Source organism: Cucumis melo, chromosome 5 (genome assembly GCF_025177605.1).
Source record: "Cucumis melo cultivar AY chromosome 5, USDA_Cmelo_AY_1.0, whole genome shotgun sequence".
Taxonomy (NCBI): domain Eukaryota; kingdom Viridiplantae; phylum Streptophyta; class Magnoliopsida; order Cucurbitales; family Cucurbitaceae; genus Cucumis; species Cucumis melo.
In genome coordinates this window covers 312,978-336,578 of record NC_066861.1, presented here as the reverse complement: position 1 = coordinate 336,578, position 23,601 = coordinate 312,978, and the positions used below count along the sequence as shown (strand labels likewise).

General features: G+C 35.3%; 3 protein-coding genes across 5 annotated transcripts; all 3 read right to left on the bottom strand.

The window, feature by feature from the left end:
* Nucleotides 1–35: 35 nt before the first annotated feature.
* LOC103491613 (NDR1/HIN1-like protein 13) lies at nucleotides 36–2,127 on the bottom strand. Its single transcript, XM_008451642.3, has one exon. It carries the CDS (start codon nucleotides 1,250–1,252, stop codon nucleotides 515–517), a length of 738 nt encoding a protein of 245 aa, XP_008449864.1. The 5' UTR covers nucleotides 1,253–2,127; the 3' UTR covers nucleotides 36–514.
* A 117-nt stretch (nucleotides 2,128–2,244) lies between these two features.
* Nucleotides 2,245–9,633, bottom strand: LOC103491614 (protein argonaute 4). Of its 2 annotated transcripts, XM_008451644.3 has the most exons (24): nucleotides 9,399–9,536; nucleotides 8,788–8,811; nucleotides 7,842–8,097; nucleotides 7,476–7,681; nucleotides 7,147–7,371; nucleotides 6,903–7,039; nucleotides 6,724–6,821; nucleotides 6,541–6,638; nucleotides 6,242–6,401; nucleotides 6,037–6,153; nucleotides 5,793–5,900; nucleotides 5,635–5,697; nucleotides 5,452–5,565; nucleotides 5,211–5,376; nucleotides 5,023–5,135; nucleotides 4,739–4,876; nucleotides 4,459–4,589; nucleotides 3,910–3,975; nucleotides 3,647–3,710; nucleotides 3,432–3,543; nucleotides 3,282–3,355; nucleotides 3,100–3,194; nucleotides 2,978–3,009; nucleotides 2,245–2,873 (listed from the first exon to the last, which is right to left on the bottom strand). In XM_008451644.3, exons 3-24 carry the CDS (start codon nucleotides 8,094–8,096, stop codon nucleotides 2,698–2,700), a joined length of 2,748 nt encoding a protein of 915 aa, XP_008449866.1. In that variant the 5' UTR covers nucleotide 8,097; nucleotides 8,788–8,811; nucleotides 9,399–9,536; the 3' UTR covers nucleotides 2,245–2,697. The 2 variants fall into 2 exon arrangements, with proteins under 2 accessions (XP_008449866.1, XP_008449865.1); XM_008451643.2 differs by lacking the exon at nucleotides 8,788–8,811 and having other exon boundaries at nucleotides 9,399–9,633.
* A 2,338-nt stretch (nucleotides 9,634–11,971) lies between these two features.
* Nucleotides 11,972–22,223, bottom strand: LOC103491617 (la-related protein 1A). 2 transcript variants are annotated; one of them, XM_008451647.3, is made up of 15 exons: nucleotides 21,536–22,216; nucleotides 20,073–20,592; nucleotides 19,689–19,845; nucleotides 18,944–19,034; nucleotides 18,628–18,699; nucleotides 16,808–17,066; nucleotides 16,516–16,684; nucleotides 15,726–15,795; nucleotides 14,914–15,018; nucleotides 14,484–14,824; nucleotides 14,152–14,295; nucleotides 14,002–14,065; nucleotides 13,345–13,490; nucleotides 13,029–13,133; nucleotides 11,972–12,511 (listed from the first exon to the last, which is right to left on the bottom strand). In XM_008451647.3, exons 1-15 carry the CDS (start codon nucleotides 21,785–21,787, stop codon nucleotides 12,361–12,363), a joined length of 2,646 nt encoding a protein of 881 aa, XP_008449869.1. In that variant the 5' UTR covers nucleotides 21,788–22,216; the 3' UTR covers nucleotides 11,972–12,360. The 2 variants fall into 2 exon arrangements, with proteins under 2 accessions (XP_008449869.1, XP_008449871.1); XM_008451649.3 differs by having other exon boundaries at nucleotides 12,435–12,865; nucleotides 21,536–22,223.
* Nucleotides 22,224–23,601: the final 1,378 nt, after the last annotated feature.

Genomic DNA, 23,601 nt, shown 5'->3' with positions numbered 1-23,601 from the left:
CGAATAAAAACGAACAATAGTGGGGATACAAATCATTGAGCATATACTAAATTAACTTCTTGTCTTTAAAAGTTTAATTAAATTTTTTTTTTCTTCTAATCATTTAGGTTCATCTTGTATTATATTTATTTGTGCATATCTAATTTTACGTAAACACAAAGTTGAATACGCGATGTATTTTTATAGGTCACTTGCATCGAAAAATATCAAAATATTATGAAAAGAAAAAGAAAAAAAAAGCAAAAATTGCTCTCCTAAAAATTAGAATTGAGAGCCTCAAACCGAACTTAAGAAAAAGGAAATTACAAAAAAGAGCTCTCATGCAATCCCACACAGCACGCACATGATTTAAGTTTTTATTTTATTTTATTTTTTATAAAGGAAGAAAATTGAGAGGAAAAGGGAAAAAAAAAAAGAAAAAAAAAAAAGAAAAGAGCGGGAAGGAAACGTTTAATGCAATCAGTATGGGAAAAAGGGAAAGTAACGAACCTGGATGGATACGGATAGTGTTTTTCTACCACAGCTTCATGCTATGATCACACTTTTCCTCCATCACTTTCGTCTTTCCCATCACCTTCTTCACCAAGATCTTGCATGTTACTTTCCCCCTAATCCTCCATCTCACCTTCATCCAGTACAACTTCATCTCTATTGGAGCTCTCACGTCCACCTTCAGTCTTACCCTCCCTTCCTTCTCCCAATCCTTTAATGCTTTCCCCGTACTACTCGACAATCTAATACCAGATCCTTTCATCTTTACTGCTATTACCGTCACGTTGCTCGGCGGCTGGTACAACAACGGCAATGCACCTTCGCACAGCATCACATCCGACAAAGACACGGAAACGATGCTGTTTTTCTCGTAGTAGATTCCGATCTTTTTGTTATGGTTTTCTGCTCGTATTGTGACATTAAGTTGGGGAGAGATTGAGGTGGTGTTCGATTTGATTCTACTGATGGATACAGCGAGAATGGAGTAGCGAGGAAGGTCAGGTTGGAGGATTAAGAAGAAGAGAGCGGAAGTAATGGCCGAGAGGAAGAGGAGTAGGAGAATGAAGCAGAGGAAACGGCGGCAGGAGGAGGGGCGTTGGTTGTGGCGAGTGTAGAGGTTGAAGCGGGCGGCGTTTTCAGGAGGAGGAATTCGGTAGACTTGGTCCTTGGGGATTTGGATGACGTAGGTGGCAGAAGGAGGGCCTTTGGGATTATTAGAAGCGGAGTCAGGGTTAACAGTGGGGTGAACACGGTCGGCCATGGAAACTAGAACACAGTATAGAACAGAAATGGAGGAATGAGAGGGGAGAAGAGGAAGGGCGTAAAAGAGGAAAGAAAGAAACAGAGGAGAGAAAGAGAAGGAAGAGGTGAGCCACTGTTTTGCCACTCTGTTTTTGTTTTCTACGTCTTTTTTTTTTAATCATGACGTGAAGTCGTGACTGCATATCGCCTTCTTTAAAAAAAAAAAATGAATGAGGATATTCTGTCATAACTTCACAACTACCTTTTGTTTTTTTTTTTTTTTTTTTTTCTTTCCAATTTTAGTTTTATTCTTTTTTACAAAAACAAATAGAATTACTTAACAGTTTTTGCTATTCACTCACCAATTCCTTTCTTTTGTATTTATACATAAATAGAGATTTATAGCTCAAAAGTTACCTGCCAAGAAATCAAGTATTTAGTAATATATCAACTGGTCAAATGACTCGTTAATTAAAGCATTTCCGTTTGTTTAAAAGAAATTGAAGCAAACATGTGTTGTGTCCTTTAATTTATCTCATTCTCTGCAAGCGGTCAATATTGCTCAATAATTAATGAAATTAAAATAAAAATATGGTCAAATTATGTGATCTGTTATGCTCATACATACATACATATATACATACATATATATATATATATACTCGTTGACATGACCTGTTGAGATTAAAACAAGGCACCTTCTTTTGAAGTCACCTTTAGGATTAAATTTATGCTAAAATACATATATATCAAGGATTAAGATTAATTTTATGCTTTAAAAAGGAATGAATATGATTGTGGTTTAAATACCACATCAACTTCAAAAAGTTCAGTTTGTTTGTCGATGGTTCATGGTGTAGAAACCCAAAAGAACGTTTCTAAAAGTAATCGAACCAATATAATCATTTAAATTTAAAAACAGGATTTAGGAACCTGAAAATTCATTGAAGTTAAAAAGCCTAATCTATGTCATCCAAAGCCACAAAAAAGTACAAAAAGATTATAACACAGTAGGCACCAATTAGTAGGCTTAGATTGAAGCAGAGATAAAATAAAAGACAATTTTCAAGTCTCTGCTCTGCCAAGGGAGGCAGGCAGTCCAAAGCCCGCAGCAAGGTGACCCGCTACTCACTATACGATTGTGCTGCTTAGTTTCAGAGGATAATAAAATCAAAGTGACCCCTCTACTCCTTGCTGGCTTCTTCTATATATATATACTAAACAAAGCCAAAGCCAGGCTAGCATCATCACAAAAATAAAAATCAAAAAGAGTTTTGAGGTTTGTTTTGTACTTCAAACACAAACGGACGAAGGACGAAGGGTGCCATTTTAAACCACAACCACTCCCAGATTCGTACACTAAATATAAGGTCCCCATCTTACTATTGATGGACAACAAAACCTACCATCTTCTGTGCACCAAAATTAGATACTAACTTACTACCTTCCTTCAACCCCATCTCCTCAGCAGAAGAACATGGAGTTGCAAACCTTCTCCTGCAATCTCGGCAGTTGGGGCACAGGAACTGCCCCTGCACTCGTCAGCCCGCCATCGCTCGAGGTTGTCTCTGATGTATCTTCAAACTTAATAAACTGCCCAATCTGGGTGGCTGCCAAATGAGCGTAGCAGACCGGAGCAACTGCAAAAATGACATAAGAGCACAACATTAATTAGTAAAGCCACAAGCCAACTTTTTGGTTTGGTACTGTCATGCGCTGCTATGGACTTGGAACATAGACTTACCAACAGAAATTGCTGTAGTACTTCTTTGGTATCTAAACAAACAAAATATACAATGATAAGAACAACATATTATGAACCCGTGTATGAAGAATGTGATTCATTTCCATTAAATATTTACTTACACGTAGGATAGAGAGTGCACTAGTTCTTGCAGGTCATCTGCAGAAAAACCAACTTCATCTAACAGAACGTGATAATGAGTAGGCCTTGTAGTACCCTAGGAGAGTGTAAATGAGAAATAAGATTAGCAACCAAACAAAAGGAAGGAATGGATCTGAAAGAAAGTTTCAAACAAAGTACTCACAATCATTCCAGCATGAGCACAGAGATAGAAATCATTGTTTCTTGGATGACAAATTTTGTTGTCAATAATAGTACCTAACCAGAAGGGTCAATGAGTATGTAGTCGGGTAGAATAATTGCAATAACACGCCATAAAAGGCAATGTGAATACCGGGTGGAACGTTGTCAGGAGATCCAGGCTGAAAGAACTTAGTGTGATGGTTCTTCTGGGCCACGATCACCACAAACTTGGGGTTCCAATTTTCATCAAGGAACTTGCAAGACTATAAACATTTTTCAAGAATTAAGAGATCATCTAATCTTAGACTTCAAATTGAGGAATTATAAAAGATTTCAAGAGTTGTTTAACCACGCTGTTCACAAAACCTGGATAATCTGATCTAGTTCAACATTTAAAACTTGGTTAAATTGGGATTCACTGACACCATCCCTGCTCAGAAACAAGCATAAAAGCAACTTTTAGAAGCATTCAAAATATAGACAGGAAGCTGCGCATTGCTAACAAATAACAAATGTGATATCTGAAACATAAAAAGTCATGTTGAACCAAATGTTGTAAGACCATGTAATACCACTAAACCATGACCCTCTACTACTGTCCAAACCATAGAATTAGTACAAATGCTTGCCTGAATATGATAATCTGATCTGGCTTTCTTTTCCCTGAACTAGTATAGAAGTCAAGTAGAAGCTCCCTGAAAAAGTGAAAGCGAACTTCTGAACAACAACCCACAAACCATAAGGCATAAAGCAATTGTTTTATGCAGGAAGATGCAGAGATATATACAGTTATTAGTAAGTTTAGAATATGTAATATAAGATTGTACTTGAAACACAGCTGCCTGACTTGACAAAATTTGGGTCACAGCCCTGGATCCTATTCTCCGTAGACTTTAGGTGCTTTCAGCATGAAAAATAGCCAAAAAGTATCTTGAGAAAATCCGTAGAGTGGCTTTTGAACCAAGCATTCACAAATTCACATTTGCTAATTATTATATGTGGAACGAATACTAGGTGAAATTTCAAAACCAAGAAATAGACTGTTAACCTTGGTTTTTAAATTTTGCCTCAAATTTTGGAATAAAGAAACATTAATGCAATCAGTATACAGTCAAATGGGGACCCCAACATAATACAGCCATATATTGAGTTCAAGAAACAAAATAAAGCTATCTAACCTCATTATTCCATCATCTTCGGTTTCAGAAATACGCTTGTACAAAGAATCAATCATCTCCACTTTTGGAGATTGGGTACGTACTGCAGCTCGGTAACGAGAAATCAATGGCCACTGTCTAGAACTGACCACCTACAGAATATGTAGAAAACATTTCAATATTATGTTATTGAATAAATGATGGTCAAAGGTATCACCCACAATTAGATAATATTAGAAGGCATTCTCAGTAAAAGAGAGCCAATAGGGTCATATAATAAGTATGAAATCAAGATAGTTACCGCAGCAATAGACGGAATATCTGACTGTCCTGGAGAACCATGTGAAACATCCATACCCAGGATAATTGTGGGAACTTTTGAAACCATAGGAATGGATGGAGAATGCTCAACTGCTAATAAGGAATTAAGCCCACCAAGCTACAAAAGATGCGAGGATTTAGACAAAAACATGCAACATTTAAAAACAGAATCACCAGGCATATGGCTTACCCCATGTGCCAGAAAAGAAGTGAAACAGGGAAAACAAGAGATACCAATAAAACAAACGCAAAACATAGACTTACCTTGGCGTTGATCTTAAGGAGCACATTTGTGAGGTATTGGTCATTTACCCGTGTAGGAGCAATACACTGAGTAACAATTCCAAATTCTGCAAGATTCTTTTTCTTCCAAGGACCTAAGTAATGACAATAAAATTGTCAACTTCATCCTGGAAAAACCACCATATTTAGAGTGCCTAAGTAAACCTTACCATAAAGATCAGAATTCTTTCTCTCAGGCAGTAGACAAAGAAGAAATTGTGGTTGTCCAGGAAGTTTAGACTGAACTTCCTCAAACATCTTCTCCACTCTAACCATAGGTGGGGCACGTCTGAACTGTGGATTTTCTTCAAAAACATCAAAAGGAGCCTCTATTGCCTACACAAACCACCACAGTAATTCGATCAGTATCTAGTATTTGTAGCAATGAAGTATCAACCTTAGCTAACTTACGATGCCTTTCATATCACCGCATTTGATAAGGTCTCTGACAAGGCCACGTGTATCACAGCGCGCCGAGAAGTTCACCACAGCCCATCGCTCTATTTTAGTAGGTTGAGCCAATTTCTAAAATTCAACAACACTGTAAATTACACAGAATTAATAAGAAATTTACAAATTGAAAGAAACACCAACCTTATTATTGAAATTCCACCGGCCATTACGAGGAAAAAAATCTTCCCCATTGCCAACTTTTAACTTCAAAATTGAAAAATTCATTAGATAACTAACAAAATTAAGTGGTCAAGTAGACGAAACAAGCGGCCATTTTAGAAGCCAAATGCAAGTAATACCTTGGGTGCAGGTAGAACACGGCCTTCAACTTGAATGAAGCTTGAATTAATAGCAATTCCACATGACCGTAACATTGGCTCAGCATCATATTTGTTCCTTCTCAATGACTGCATCGAACTCAATGATTCAGTATTGAGAATGAATAAAAATAAAATTCAAATGTTGCATGAGCAAGACAAGACAACTTTTGCGTGAGAAAGACGAGACAGAACTCAAATGTTGCGTTAGAAAGACAAAACGTACATCAGACAAAACCCTCATCCTTTCTTGTGGCTTTTGCCTCGATTTCTCAACAAGTGAAGCTCTTTGAAATGTGGACAGTGCTTTTGTGTATCGTTGCAGTGATACCAAAGAGCACAACTGGAAAAGGAAGAGAAGCATTCATGAGCAAGAAAGCAATCACTAGCATTATAATCTTTCCAAATCTAGGAGGGCGTAATCGATCCACCTCAACAGGGATAAAAGTGGGACGCTTGGGCTTCCCCACATTTATACAAGGAAGATCTGATGAATATCGAAGTTCAATGTTCCGATGCTTGACAAAATAATCATAAACAGTGATTTCAATGCAGTCTTCATCACTTCCACCTTTCTGTTTCAATGTAAACCTATAACATGCACCAAAAATGAAGTTATATATCCAAATAAGAAAGAAGACAACATCTAGGAGTGAAACTAATATCATTATTTATTGGAAACTTAAAAAGATGAGGAAATGGCAACTAAGTAACAGCAAGAAAACAATACGTTTGCTCTTTACAGGGCTTTTCGCTTAATCCAGTTATCTTGTATTCTGCATTGGACGGGCTTGCTTTAATCCTCAAATTCTTGAGTGTCCTTTTAGCCTGTTATTTAATTAAAACTTATGAAAAAAGCTGTAAGGAAATGAAAAAACGTAGCAAAGATAAAAATAAATCAGCCGTTGATCACCTTGGTCCAGTCAAGTGAGAAAGGATCTCTGACATTCTGGTTTGCAATTAAAAAGTCCACAACAGGACCAGGCTGTATAATCATAGTAGTTGAAACGTCTGAAGGGAAAATAATATAGAATCAATTAAACTAATAGTAAATCCAAACATATGAGAACGAGTATGATGGTGAAGACTTGCCAATATTCAAAGAGAGGCCACTCTGTGTTGTTCTAAAACTAGAATGGAAGCCTCTACAGCCCAGAACGCCTCCGCCTACATCAGTACAAGAGTTTGGGTCATTATGGAAAAATGACTGTCTGACAAGTAGGCAACCTCTGCAATAAAACAGGTTTGTGTTAGAAAATGTATCAGAATAATTCAACAATCAGATACAGTAGAGATGATATTTTCAGAATGAGCAAACCCAAAAAGTTGTACTTACTGCTTTGATGCATTCTGCCGTAGGATAATATCCAACACCCTGATTGCCTCTTGGAAATTCTCAGATTCCTGACCACGTAAAGCACTTGCTATAGCCTGCATCGGTATCTTAGCAGCAAAGCTGATTTCTACCTTGAATGATTTTGAACGATAGGGTCGTTTCATCCTTTTTCGGTCTCCATTATTGGGACTTCCATGCCCATCAGGACTACAGTTTCCATTGTTCCTGTAGGAATTAAACAAGATGATATAATGACAAACTAACAGGTTTGATTTGACTGATTATACTCAAGTAGGTTCAACCATAACGAAGAACAATTATAATTATACCTGTTTGACGTGATATCCTCAAGAACAACAGTAAATTCGAGTTTATTCCTGGGGAGAGGCCCAACAGTGAATAAACTCTTTTCTCCATCGTAAGCAAAATCTTTGCCTGCAAGTTCCGAATTATATGTTTCATGAACCTTGTCAATAACCTTTCTTCCTACGCCCTTTCCATCAACTGGGCGACCATCTTCATATGAAAGTGCAACCTACAAATTGTCAATGATGTTTAAAAATGAATATGATCGTAATAAAACTACCGCTAGCATAAAAATCATTTAAATTCAAAGCAAAAAACGCTGAATAAGAATCCAGAGAAACAAAAAATGGATATGAAGATAAGAGGATATTATAGAGAAAGGAACGTACACTGTAGTGGAAAAAGTGACCTTCTATATTGGTCACATTCACTTTAAAATGATTCGTAAGCAGAGATATCTTCTGGCCTTTTGAAGCAAGGCCACGTCGTGCAATAGGAACCCGCACAACCTTTTTCTTCACAATTTCGGGAGCCTGCTCTAGTTCAGCTTGAATTGGAACGACATTTGGGGGAATTGGGGGAGGCGGAGGTGGAGGAGGCAACCCTGCATCAGCTCCATTTCCATCCGGCTCATTTGAACTCATCCTGAAGTAATTTACATACTAATAAGGCACAAGACTAGACGAACACGGAACTATTAAGATCAAAATCCCACAACTCATACTCATACGCCAACCCAACTACCAACAGTAAAATCCAAATTCCCCATTCAAATTGGAGACAATATAACAAGGACTTATACAGAACCAAGAAATATTCAAAACAATGTAAGACTGAATGTAGATAAGTGTAATTAACCATAGAAGCCAGTCTCAGCAAACTTCCAAAACAGGCAAACCATGTGAGAAACCTAATACAACCAATTAAGTTTCTGAGAACTACACCAGACGCACGAGTTATTCCCAGATACATCAAAGTAGAGCACGATATGCTTGGATAAATAATGATGACGTTCATGATAATAACACTAAGGGTCCACTAAAAGCAATAATGCGCAACAGAATATACCATCAAAAGGCACGAAAACGTTAAAAATGCGTAACCCATGGTTTCAAGATTAGACAAGAGTATCAAGACGTGGAACAACGAATCACAAAGAAGCCTGACAGTTTAAAGAAACGTCAGCAACAGATATGTGAATATCCTAATTCCTATCCAACGAGGCGGAGCAAAAACATCAAGCAGCTGGTCCAACAAGTAAATTAGAACCCATAAGAACATTGACAATCAGCATGCAAACACACATGCACAAGAACTTTAGCAGATAGAACTTACAGTAGTATGGATGATCCACCATCACTTCAAAACAGAGCCCCCACAATCAAAAATAAGGACAAATCAAAAATTAAAAAAAATAATAATAATAAATAAACAAACGACGTCGCACGTGGACAATCGGCCGAGAAACTTAAATCATTAACCGATCACCACTAATGTTTCTTCGAAAACAAAAACAGAAGGAAGAAAACAGCAGAAAATTACACAAACTAGTATGATCGGGAAAAGAAAAACACTACTCATTCTCCAGAAAGACCGAATTAGGTACGAATTAGAAGAAAACGTTGAAAATACAGCAGTCTCAACAACAAAAAGAAAAAAAATAAAAAAAAATAAAAAGAAAAGAGGAATCATCTTAAGAAGGTTCTAAGAAAGAAGAATAATCCGGAAGAAAGAGGTGAAATAAAACTAAAAGAGAAGCGCATTGTAGAGTTGACAGTCGAGTGTAGCCGCATTCTCTCTCAAAATGGAAAGAAGTAAGAAAAAAATATATAGATAATAAGCAGGGAAGTGACGAAAAGGATTCAGAAGCCATAAAAACATGAGAGACAGAGAATGAGGTAAGAGTTAGAAGAATCAAAACAAGGAAGCGATGATGAAATCATTACCTTAATCAGAGAAGCGAAGAGGAAGGAGAGAGTGTGAAAACCCTAGAAACTGGAAATACGAAGAGTATGAAGTTTAGCTCAGTCCGAGTCAAACACAATTCGGCCTCGCGCTCTCTCTCTCTCTCTATATATATACACACACACACACATATATATATGTAAATGGATAGAGAGATGAAATCAGCTCCGAATAACGACGTTATATTTTTCACTTCCTCTGTTTCATTTTTATATAAAAAGAAAAAAAGAAAATAAAATAAAATGGGAGCTAGGAGTTGGGTGAATCGTAACCGTCTCCCCCAGGATCCCCCTTCGGATGAAAAGATGTGGGAAATGGACGGTCAGAAATTCATGGTGGCGTCTTCGGAAAACGTGACTCGCGTAGCTCAAACTTCTGGAATTTGCCGCGTGTTAAACAAACCCTACTCTTAAACTGACTTTTTTGCCACCGTTAAAATCCCAAAATGGCGGCTTTGTCCCTCCTCCCACACTTTATGGTGCGCGGGTCCCATCTCCCTACTCCAATCGACACGCATAATTTACGTTGCGGTAAATAATAATAATAAATAATAAATAATAAATAATTTATTACGCATTAAATTATTATTTATAATAGGAGGACACTAGGTGGAAGGGTGGGACCCCCTTCTAACCAATAATATAATATAATCAAAACCACCATATTCTATGCTAATATTTAGAAACAATATTTTATATCCAATATCAAGATTATCAAAATCAACTATTACTTTTGAAGTTGTTTTACATCCTCTACTTTATTATTATATATGTCAAACTAATTGTGTGATCTTAGGTTTGGATCGTATTTTGTTTTCTACATGGTCAAGATTTCGTTTAACTTTTAATAAAAATAATTTTTAATTAAGAGTTATATGATAAATTGGTGGTTGTCATGAAGAAGCAGACATTTTCTCAAATTTAGTGAACAAAGCAAGACAGGATAGTAAGTTAAAGTGATTAAAATAGGATTTGAACAAACACAGTAATGGTGCACTAAAAGAGGTAAATAAATAATGGAAGTGGATGGACTAGGAAAAAAAAAACAATAGTAGTGGGTAGAACATTTATCGAGTACCGGCGTGGTATCCCATCCCATTACACTTAAAATAGTAAACTCAGTTCTTTCATATCATTTTTCTTTTGAACAAAATACTTTTTTAAAAATATTTACACAAAAATTAGTAAAAATTTATACTATAATATACTTCTGCATTTAAAATAAGACACCGTAAAAAATGAATAAATAAAAATAGGTAAAATATTTCTATATTATTTTAAAAAAATACTATAAAATATGTATTTTTCTAAAAAAAAATACAATAGTGAATATTTTCTCTAAATGGAATGTGAAATTATCGGAATTTAATATTAAAATCGTAAGATTGTTTGGGTTTGGAACTTTCCTTAAATGCTTTAATGGACTTCTGTGAGCTGCACAGTTTTAAAGTAATAAACAGTTTACTAAAAAGCAAATTTGTGAAGAAAAATAAAACTACATAACAAAAGTAATAAAGTAAATGTCAAAAAGGTTGACTAGATTAAAAGCCATACACAAAAGGTGTTTTTTTCTAAGATTAAAAGTAAAATGAAAAAAAAATATATGTTAAATCTTACTATATTTTTATCAATTTTACCGTTTACAATAATTTTTCGGTCTTTTAAACGTTAAGTAGAACAATTTTATTAAATAATCAACCTATGTATATAGACATAGACAATGAAAAATGAATATATAAGGAATCTTTCTATATGCCATAGGAAGAGGAATTTTTTCTTCCCATTTTTGTAAAGATATTAGGGATGGGAAGTTATTTCTTCCAACATCTCCATGAATGTTTTTAATTATATTAGTAGCAATTCAGTACAAATTTCTTGAAATGAACTCGATTCCATTCTTTATTTTAAATATTGGTTTGAAATTATTTTAGAATAGAAAAATTATAAAACAAAATAGATAAAATATTTACATATATAAAAATTAAAAGTGTTACGAATTTTGTTTTTAATGGTTTTCTTGTGAATAATAATATATATATATATATATATATATATTGAAAGTAGAACAGTAATATAGCAAAGCTTATAATAACATATTTTTAAATTTCCAAGTATCTTAAAGACCAAAGTGAAACGAACTTAGTAAGAAAAAAGTTCTGAAATTTTATTCTCTGCTCCCTTTACGACACTTTACAATTTCCATTCTACCATTCAATTTATTATTTTTATTTTCTCTAACAGATGTAAAAAATGTTGAACCTCTGATATTAAAGTTCTATATCATGCCAGTTGAGTTATATTTATTAAACCATATGTAAATATTAAGACCATTAATTACTTGAAATTACCTCATATTTAAATAGGATTATTACTTACTTGAAATTACCTTTAAAATAGCAAAAATAGTTTTAAGGGATAGATTTGATGACTGCCCATGAAAAACAACATTTAAAAATTAATTTTGAATAACACTCTCCAAAAGAAAGGTCTGTTTTTCTTGTAAATCAAGATCATTTTAACACATGAGGATGCCAAACCAACAGATAAAAAGTAAATAATCAGCCAACAAAAAATAAATTTTCTTATTATTCAATTTCCATAAGGCCTAGACAACAATTTTTTTCCCCTTCTCGCTTATCCAAAATTTCCTCTTTTTTTTCTTCCCTATTTACAATGTTACAGTCCAGATAAAAACAAATGTGACTAACAAACAACATGGGGATCTCTCTTCAAGCTTGCAAGCAGCACCAAAATGAAGGCATAAACCCCAGAGACAGCCTCTCAACTCAATTGTATGTAACCTCAGCAGCAGCCATAAAACAGAGGCATTTTTTACTTATATAATGTACAGAGCCATTTTAGCCTCAAAACCAAACTTGCTCCTCAACTCAAACTTCAAGTTGTTAGAAATGTTGTTCAAAATTGGAATGTTCGTCTCATCACTCTAGTTCCCGTCCTCTTTTGTATGTGCTGCCTTCTCTTTTGCACGGAAATCATCCAAGCTACGGTATTCCTCCCTAAGTAACTTATCCAATTCCGGATGTTTTCTTAGGGGTTCTTTCTGATCTCGTTGTCTACGATAGTGGTGGAATGCCCTGCCAAGTACACATAATAGATGATCTGACCCGTGGCCAAAGATAATCAACATAATGTGTTAAGACAATCAGCTGAAAGAAAGAGCAGAAGGGTTTGGAAATTCAACTACTTTCAACATATGAACAGTCTGAAATATAAGAATTAGGCATGGGTCAACTTTCCAACGATCAAAGGAGCTTTATATCATATGATAGGAAGCCAAGCATAAATTACACAAGACAGCTTTCCTCAATTTATTGCTTCCCATCACTAAAACCATCTGAACAAATTTTTTTTTAGTACAGGGGGCGGGGAGACAGAACCTCCAAGGTCACATCAATTATCACTGCAGCTCACTAAGCTCATCTTGGCCACTGAACAAAAGTCTCAGTTTAATGTTTGACGATTTCCTCATTAATGCGGCAATTTACTTGCGAATCTTGTGGTAGATGAAGTAACTTAGATAGATTAAATCATTCAGTAGGTTATACTTAATTTCAATACCTTGAAAATAACAGAAAATGGGTAAGAACTCACCAGTATTTCTCAAGGCCGTAAAGATTTCCTTTCTGGAAGAACTCAAGGGTAAGCTGTTCAAAGTCCGTGTATAGCTCCTCTCTAAATTCTTTTTCCAAACCATAACTGACACCAGAAAATATGGTCAAATTTATTATAGCAATCCAGAAGGTTATATCTCTGGACTTAATTTTCATTCATAACTAGTTCTTTTTAAAAAAAGTGAGCATTACAGGCAACGGACAAGCTGAAACTTCAGGAAGTTAAGATCGCAAGTAACCAAGAAAAAAGTAAACAATGGATAGAAGGAAACGAAAGCATGATTTATCATCAATACCTGTAGAACCTGAAAAGGCACTCCATTCCATAATTATAGTTGGAAGCAGCGTCTTCCAGTGCATATTTTCGGAAGTCATTGTACATTGAATCAACAAACATGTCTCTAAGAAAATAAGACCAAAACCGATATAGAGTATTCATTTCCTGCATAAATAGATCACTTTAGAGAACTTATATATAAAAGGTAAATGTAAAACATTGGCAGCACCAACTATGTAATAATTTAACTTTAACTCCAAAAGCCGGGTGTGTTGTAAACTTATAACCATGAAGGCAAAGAAAACCTTTAGCAGTTAAGACAGCAGGAGTTAGTAAGAAGGAAGAATAGATCTGAAATGAACTTAATAGATATAAGCTAAGGGCGTTATAAGCAATGAATAGATCCGTTCCTCATTTCACCTAAGCAATGATTAAAGAAATGAAAGATCTTATATATCAAATATAATTTATAAGTTCATATTAATATCTTCAAGGAAGATTCGACACTACAGATTAAATATTCGAGAAAACTGGGCTTTAAACATAAAATATATAAAAATATAAGTAAAAGGCCAAATGATAGAAGCAGTTTATGGAAACTCCATACACATGCATAATTTTTTGTCTGAGAAGCAATAGAGATGATGAGAAAGGAATGTTAAGGAAGAAACCCCACCTCACTGCAACCGATACCCAACTTCTTTCTATCACTCAAGCACTTTTTGTAAAATTTAAGGTACCTAAAATGAGAACAATGAACAAAATTCATGTCACAAGCCATCCTAATATTTGAGCAATTTATAACACAAGTAAATGACCGACTCACTTCTGCTGCTTAAAACCATTCTCTTCTAGAAGTTGGTGACTGGGATGCTGAAAGGGTGGAAAAGACTTGGGAAGGGAACCCACTGGTGGACTATTGCCAAGGAAGTTTCCATGAGGAGAAACACTCAGTTTCGACGGCCTGGAGCTGTAAGTATAAAATTATACTTGTATTAGCCTCATAAAAGTGTGGGGAAATCAATTCAAGTATGATTTATTTGTTTAGCAAACTGAAAGAAAGTAAATTTAGTCCTGCAAATTAACTTCCTTTTTTGCAATAGAGAAATGTGCATGTTATGGAATTTTACACACAGGTAGTGGCTCTTTCAGACTAACCTTGTACTATCAGGAGGGGTAGAACCAAAGAAAAAACCTACAGAATTACTAGGTGGACTCTCTGCTACAATGCCAAGAGAGTTCCGACTCGTTCCATGATTTCTAAAGTTGCTGGAGAAAAAGCGTTGCTTATGTGAAGATTGTTGTTTAGGGAAGGTTTTAGTTTGTTTCTTCCTGGGACTAGCATTCCCAATTTCATCCAAACCACAGTATCCAGCAGAATTTTCACTAGGTTTTGACCGTGCTGATCCTGTAGCACTGCTAGATAATCGTGAGGTTCCCTCTCTATTCTCTGAGTTGCACTTGCTCTTTTTTCGATTAGATCGCTTTTTTTCCAGTACCTTAGCATGTTAAAACAACTTTAACAATCATTCAAATTAGGGGAATGAATTGCATAAAAACAAAATAGGATGCATGGTAAATTCTCAACTTGCTCGTAGAAGTAAAGGCCATCATTTATTGTTGAAGCAAGCTCTTTAGATATTGATTTTGATTCCTTGCCTCCATTTGTAGACCTTTTTTCGGTGGCACGATTCTGCAAAACAATTATAGAGGAAAAATTGTTTTAAAATAAATCCATAAAAGCAAAACGATTTTGATTCTGCACGCAAATTGTTTATACATGCACAGTTTCTGGATGAATAAAAAAGAAAAAGAAATTCAAGAATTGGCATCAGCAGCAAAGGGAATACAGTCTCATAAAATACAAATAAAGAACAGTATCTGTCACTAAATTCATTTGAAAGTATGTGTTATCTTAAATTCATTTAATTAGCTACTATCACAACTGCTTTTTATCAGAAACAAAAAATTCAACGGAATAAAGATGACAATGCCACAGTATTAGATAAAGGGTAACTACAACCAACAAATACACCGATAGTTTTATTTCCATTGAAGCAAAAAATTGTCTTCCAGAACGCAAACCAAGCAAACCCTCCGATTCAAAGAAGTTGGAACAAAAATTTTACTCTGACACTTCTCAACAAGAATATTTGAGTGAGAGAATGAATCGAGGTTTTATTTTATATAAGAATAACGACTTTCGTTGAGAAAAAAGAAAGAATACACCGGCATACAAAAACACCTCCTCCAACAGGAAAGGACTCCAAGTATGCAAAATAACACCTATAGAAAAGTTACAAGGCATTCGAAACCAAAGGCCACAAAAAAATTAATGTTTGTAAAGCAACCTGCAGTTGCTCAACCTGGAAGCAAACCATTTTTCCCAATAACATCTACCTGAGTGACAATAATAAGTCTCTGAACATCTTGATCATTGACAGCAATCTCGTCATCATCTTCATCAATCCTTGGTGGATGATACAACAAAGATTTAGAAAATGAGAACAAAAACAAGCTTCAAACATTCTACAAATTGTATCACAACATCAACGGATCTGGAGTGAAAAGATGTGTGTGCGCATGTGTTAGGTAAAACAATGGATCCACACAACATTGGTGTGATCCAGGTAGATACATCGTACGATAAAATCTATAAAACTAATCCATGCAAGACAACAAAATGAGAGAGAGAGAAAAGATAGATTTACCGTTGATGGAAGTTATGCAGGGAAGAAATGGAGAAATTAGATATGAAGAAGAAATCAAAGAGTTGGTATGTGTGTGTGTGTGTGGGGGGGGGGGGAACAGGGGAATAGTAAGAAAGCCCCCCCCCCCCCCCCCCCAAAAAAAAAAAAAAAAAAATTCACCATCTAGAAAATTCTAACACTTAAATCCTCTGGTTTGTTTTAATTTTTTCCCCAAAAGAAGCTGCACAAAAAGATTGTCCACAAACCTTTTGTTTTCCAACAAAATGATGTCTTAGCGTATATGAATGAAGAATTTGACCAAGTGAGATTAACAGATTGAAATCCCTCCACCAAGTGACCAAGAACAATAAACAAACAAAGATGGATCGATCCCATACCTATTTATGAAGACAAAATCTTTTTTTGTTCCATTTTATTCTCTTATCCCAACAGTGATGATACAAGGAAAGAAAAAATGAAAACTACCAATCACTATATACCTTCCGTTTGAAGTCAAATCGTCTTTCTTTATCGCTTTTTGTTCGATCTCTAGCTCTTCGTCGAGCATAAAAGTGCTTGAAAATTGGCTTGAAAGGTCATCAGCATCATGTCCACCAACGTTTGATGAAATCTTTATACCTTGAGGAGGCAAAGTTCCACGAGAATGTTCTGAATAAAGTTACAATTAGCACAAAACCAACAGACGGTTATTAAATTGACCTCCCCTTTATGTACTAAATTCATAGCAATACTTTTTTACTCCATCATCAAGCTGAACAATCAAACTATCACCTTCCACTATGTCTAGATTAGCTACTTCTGGGCTGTCCCTGCTTGAGAACTGCTCCCGAGAACAACCTTGAAGTATTGAAGATTTGATATTATCATTCGATGCTAGCACCCTAGAACCATCTGAAGCATTCTCGTCCACAAAAGAGTTGTTACTTTCATCCACTGGATTGGATGAGGTCTCAACGTTTAACGTTGATTTAGAGTCTGCAGAAACTGGAACCCACTTTGACCAATCATCACGTTTTCGCACCTTGTCTCCCTACATAAGATTAAGGTTGTAAAGTAAAATGAATTTCATTTTATTACAAGCCCTTGTAGTTTCTAATTCAATTTCAATACTTGAATACTCTTTGGATCCTTCTTCTACAAGTACATTTGCACACACAGAGTACAGAAGTTGTATTGGAAATGCAGAGGGTATTCAAATGGAAAGCCCTACATAGACGTGTCACAAAATTATGCTACTGTTTAAGTACATGATCACAATGGACTATGATTTTACTACATGAGACAACACATTGATATTTGAGGTTCACATTATTCAAGCACACATCTAACCAATCTGCCTAACAATCAAATGAATACTTTCAGATTTATCCTTAGATCACAAACGAAACACTAGTTTCACTTCACTTCTGCTCTATCTATGCATCCTCTACAAAGTACCTAGCTTAGTAGAAACTGGTGAAGCGAACACAAAGCACAATTTCATCACTAAAAATGAAATCTACAAAATTCATCCTTATGAAAAAGGACCAAACAGAATCTCAAACACCAAATTCATCAAAAGTACACTTCTCTCTTCTCCTATCTCTTCATCTTTCTACTCTCTTCCTTTCCATTGTCCTGCGTCAATTTGGTATCTTTAATTATCACATTTGAGTATGATCCACACCTAACTTAAAAACCAATGCAGCAACTCCAAGAGAAATAAAACCTTAGTAACACTAGGAGCAATGTTTCATTTCATTAAAATAAATAAAACAAACAGAATGCTTGTACAAGTTCAAAATGTAGCCAAGATGCCATCCCAACAATCCCGCTATCTTAAAATGAGAATAAAAATGAGAAAGATATTTAATTTCTGCATGTGTTCAGAAGAGTTAGGAAGTACACATTAAAATGTAAAAACTGAAAGAAATAAAAATGAAGATATAAAGGCATTGTCAAACGACAGTATGTAAAGCTGTGAACTTTTGATACCAATCGACATGATAGCATTCTAGTTAGATAGATTTCTCAACACGACAGCATTATGAAAAGAGTGTTGCAGAAAGTCAAACATTTTTAAATTTCATCATTCCAACTGCAGCACTAGAATCCTTGCAGTCTCAAGGTTTTCACTCAAAGCATTTTATAGGATCAATTGAACTAAATACAAATAGCAATAAAAAGAAGAAGCTTGTGCTCCGATTCCTACTAAATCAAGAATTAAACAACCTAAAATGCATGGATGAAATAGGTGGGTGAGTTGCTTTAAAATAAATTCATTTGAATGAGCGTGATTTTAGGTGAAAATAAATAGAAGAGAGTCATTTCAAGCCAACTGAATATATTTTGCATCCATCTTAGAGGGGAAAGAACTGGCAATAATATAGCTACGAACTAATATTTTTATATTCTAAAAAGTAACTTTGAGGAGGGGGGGCAATTAAAAAAGGACAAAGTTAAGAAGGGGATATATTAAATTCCGTACATTAATAAAACCTATTGTCATCACATTTTTTGAGTCTATATTTCCCCAGCTAGCTCATATGAATTCCCTCTGCACCATAAATACAGAAACGAACAACAAAGCCATAAAACTAAATAATAAATACCTGAACTTCAACATTTGCAGATGAATGCAGAGAATCAAGAATAAACGAAATGTCGGTGCTCATTTTCTTGACCTGGAACCAGATTTCCAAAAGAAAATGTTAATGACGAATAAATCTTCAAATTGATAGGACGTGATAAATGAAATGTGAAATCTCTAAGCCAAATATATTGGCAAGGTACAACTTTTGAACCTATTAGTACACAACAGTGTTCCATTCTATTGTGACTATATATAACATGAATCCATGAAGCAGATCTTCTAGATGGAAAAAAAGGCTCATGTCTGAAACACTCCAATAAATATTAAGACTATACCCTTTTGAATTCAGCAATGGCCGATATTGAAACCCATCCATGATCATCCATCAAAGATATTAGATAATGGTCAGTCTTCAGATTTTCATCGCTGCAACCAAAATATAAAGAAAAATGCAGGATTAGCTGAAGGCAGCAATATTAGATAAGGAACGAAAAAATATCCATTGATGAGGGGAAAGCTACAAATAGATGAGTAATACTAACTCAGCCCGCAACAGAGCTGTCAAAGAGCTGTTTGGAAGGTATCGATCTTTATTAAGAAGAAACTAGATTGTACAATGTTCAACCCTAGAGTATAATCTCAGATGCTTGTCTCGAGATGGCCTCCCTTCCCCAAACTCTAACTAATTTCCCTCTCTTTTAACAAAAGCTTATATAATCCCCTTCTCTCTCATTCCCTGTGATCCCCCTATGATACATTTTTTTTTCCATTCTACCCTTATTGCTCCACTCATATTGATACACAAATGGAGGCCTAACACTGTTCCAATGGGAATTAGAAGGCCAAACGAAAAAATAAATAACAGGGTTCAATCAATGTGAATGAAATACTGGTCTAAGAGTAATAAAAGAATCCAGCCAAAAATAAACAATAGGTTAAGCATAAACATTGCCAAAATTCAGGTATAAAAAGCATTGACATTGAATATATAATAAAAGAACTGGTATTAACATGTATCGAAATCTCAATATCCTCAACTAATAGGAGGGAAATCTCTTTCTAAATTGATGCTTGACCTACCTAAAATAGTACTCAATTTGTTTTATTATGTTAGTCCGAAGTGCTAGCATATCTGGGGGAAGCATTGAAGCCCTTGGATTGATAGGGTGTGGAATAAACTGAGGTCTCCCAATTGCATCAGGAGGTGGAACCGGAACATAGTACATAGGTCCATGTCCTGCATCATAGAAGTCTTTGGCAGTAACTAATGCAATCGATAATTTCACATTTTTTATGATGAGATGCAATAATAGTTTCGTGTTAGTACAGTCCAACCATATTTATATTTAGAGCAGTTTAAATATTTGTGCAGCAGATTTTTGTATATAAAGAATAATGGACAAGGAGATTAAGATTAATATGACATATCTCAAGACACCTCAAAGATTAGGATGGAATAATTACCAGGAAAACTTGGACCAACCATGAAGCCAGGAGCTGGAGAGAAAAACGGTGGTCGTATGAAAGGGCGTGGTCCAGCACCATGTTGCATGGAAATGTTGTCTCTTGGATTGAATCCCCGTTGATGATGCCAGCCATGGTTCCAATGAACACCAGACTCCTGCATATTAGGTCTTCTATTATGAATACCAACAACATAACCACTCGGATCACCACGTGGTGGAGGCTCAACAGGTGGAACAAAAGCTTGTACTGATGTCTCGTTGCCAGGCTTAATCATATGTACTTCAACACCAGGTACGGGACGAGGCTGGTAAGCATATCCCGGAACAGCGAGATGTGGAGGATGTAATATGGGTGGAAAAAGTGGAGGCATTTGTGGCTGATGATAAGGTAATGGAACAGAAACATGAGGAGCACCATTTGGATTGCGCTTAGAACCTGGTTTTTGATGATGTGATTGGAAATTCTTGTGCGAATAACTAGGATTCCGAGAGGCAGGTGACTTTTGTGCATATCCTCCCTAATTGAAAGCGTCATATCTCTCACTTTAATTATACTCAAGAGAAAAAATAAAATAAATTGGATAAGATAAATTAATAACTAGCAGGAATGTACGAGAGTCGTTAACAAAATCTCATAGCTATAGGTGATGGACTTCGCCAGGATATTGCTTAATTGAATTTTATGCCAAGCACATGCATGACATTTACAGGAATATTGAACTATTAATAACTAGTTTTCTACCCGGTGAAACATACTGGAATAGTTTCAAAATTGCACCAAGAGTTACATAGCAAATCTTAGTTTCTTAAACATTACACTACTCGTTTGTGTTGACGTACACAGAGATTTTATGTCGCTTTCAGGTCAAGAAAACATGATAAGCAATAAAGAACATTAACAGAATACAAGGAATTGAGGGCAGCTGGAGAAAGAGAAAAAGAAACTGAAGTAAAAGATATTTCCAAAAATAGACCGGAAGGCTCCCTGATACTCGCTCAGACATCTCCATAGATAGCATTATTCACCGGAAAAATGATTGGCCATCATGCAGCATTACATTTATCCAAATTCAGAGACCCCCCAAAAGCGGGTGGAAGGGGAGAGAGAAAAAGGAGGAAAACATGCGAAAACCCAATCCACCATTCAATGGCATGTCGCAGCTGAAATTGAGCACACTAGTTGAACAGCATCAAGCCAGTGTCTAAAAAAACAAACTCATCTCACGACCACTAAATGAGGGTAAAAAACAAAACCGTCGAATGAAGCTAAAATCAAACTCCTATAAGAAACATCCAAAGTTGCTCTAACAAACTAAAATAATGACTCTTTAAGTTAGAAAGGATGATATCAATAACAGTTGCATCCCAGAATAATAAACTTAAGCTATTTTCTGGTACGTTATATGCTAAAACCACAATTTCGGTTTGTGGGTGTGTAGTGTATTAGGGGGAAAAGTTAACCTGAGCTCCTGAAGAAGGAGACTGAAGAGCAGCTACTCCATCAGAAACCTCCCCTGAATCAGAAGACTTAGCAGAAGTAGTAGCATCGAGACTTTTGGGGCGCTGGGCGTCAGCAAGTGCAGGCCAAGAATCAGCTCCCATTACAGGAGCATCCGTGTCCTTGGCATCGACGGCAGTCGGGGTCTTCCAAGGAGACTTACGGCCATTAGTGTCTTTATTGTCGTCAGTAACCTCGGTATCCACCATCACCATTCTGAGCAGCAGATTCCAAGCAAGACCCGGATTTCACGGAGATTATAGGAAGTGAAATAGAAAGAGATTTGAAAGGGAAAATGAAGAGTGATTAGAAGTGATTTTTGGGTAGGGATTGAAAAAGGGAAGGGTGGGTTTTGAGAAAGAAGTGGGGGAACAGAGAAGTGGGGTATTAGTATTAGGGTTTATGAAGCAGCAGAGAGAAACAGTGGGAGAGGTGTGTGTGAAATGAAGAAGAAGGTTTAGGGGGAAGCAGAGAGTGAAATTGAGTTGGGAGAGAATTTATATAGGAAGGGCAAAAGAAAGAAGGAAGGAAGGGAACAAAGACACAAAGAGGACTACGACTGAGCTGTAATTCTGACTGTGAAGTGAAGTGAAGTGTGTGAGATTAGAGAATCGGTCCATATCTTTCTCTCTTTCTTTCTTTCTTTCTTTTTTTCTTTTTCTTTTGTTCTTTTTAATCTATTTGGACGCTTTTCATGAGCTTCCACTCAAACTCCCCCACTTCCTTCTTCTCTATCTATCTATAAAAACATTTCAATTTCTTTGCTTTCAACTTCTTTCTTTTTCTACCCATTTCTCTCATGTGGTTTTTACAAAAACGTTCATTTATAATCATTCTAAACAATAATTACACTACTTTTCATAAAAATCTTTAAAAACGCCTTTCAACTATCTAACTTTGTTATAGATAATTTTCAAGTCAAAGCCTAAAAATGTTACTATAAGAAGAATTAAAAAAAAAAAAAAAAAAAAAAAGGAAAGATAAACGAAAAGAACGATGAACTGACATACCAATAGAAATAAATTATCTACTACAAAATAACAAGCTGGTCCAAAGCCATTTAGCCCTCAAGCCCTCAAGCCTACCTGGATATAGAGGCCCATCACATATATTATCTCATGCATGATGTGTATGAACTAACATGGATCAGAAGAAGGTGGTTAACTGAGTCCAAATCCAATTTAACTCGATCAAACATGTCTTCGACTGGGAGACATTTAGAAATGTTGTTATAGGATAACATTTAGAAGGTTAGGAAAAAATATTACAATGAAACAAGGTCAACCTTACAGCAAATGAAAGAAATTAAAAGTCAGTGAACTAAGTATCGATCAAAATGTTGGTTACAAAAAATATTTTTATGTTTTCTTATTTGAGCATAAATCTTAATGCGTTAGTAATATGAAGGTTGTTTTTTAGTGAAATTTATTTACTTGGTCTTAATAAAAAGTAATTAATAGTAGCAACGTGACAATATGTGAATCACAAGGATGAATTCGAAATTTCAAAACCCATAAGATTAACTTGTAAGATAAACCATCAACATAATTGTAATTTTTAGATCTAATTTTGGTTTTTATTATTGTTATTATTGTTCTTTTTCTTAGAAAAAAAAGGTTTTAAACATTTGAATAAGATTGTACCAAATGTCTACTTCTACTTACTTTAATTGGAAGTGACAAGTTACTTATTTTTGCTACACTACTATGATTCTGCATACTTTTTTTCATCTGATTTTTTCAATTTTACCTTTTACTTTTGTTTTGAATTTTGGCTAATTGGGTAGCTTTGTTTCTTTTTTCTCGAATCAAAATTGTTTATGGGTATATTGAAAATTGACATTTTGATTCTGATGTATTTTGTTCAAATAACAAATACATAATAATGAAAACTATAAAAGGAAAAAGCGAAGTCTATTGTTTGTTCAACGTATTAAAAGTTTTTTAAAGTTTCAAAGAGTATATTTATTTTTATTAAATTTTCAATGAAGACTGAACATCCCGTAACTTTTTTTGTTATATTTGTATAC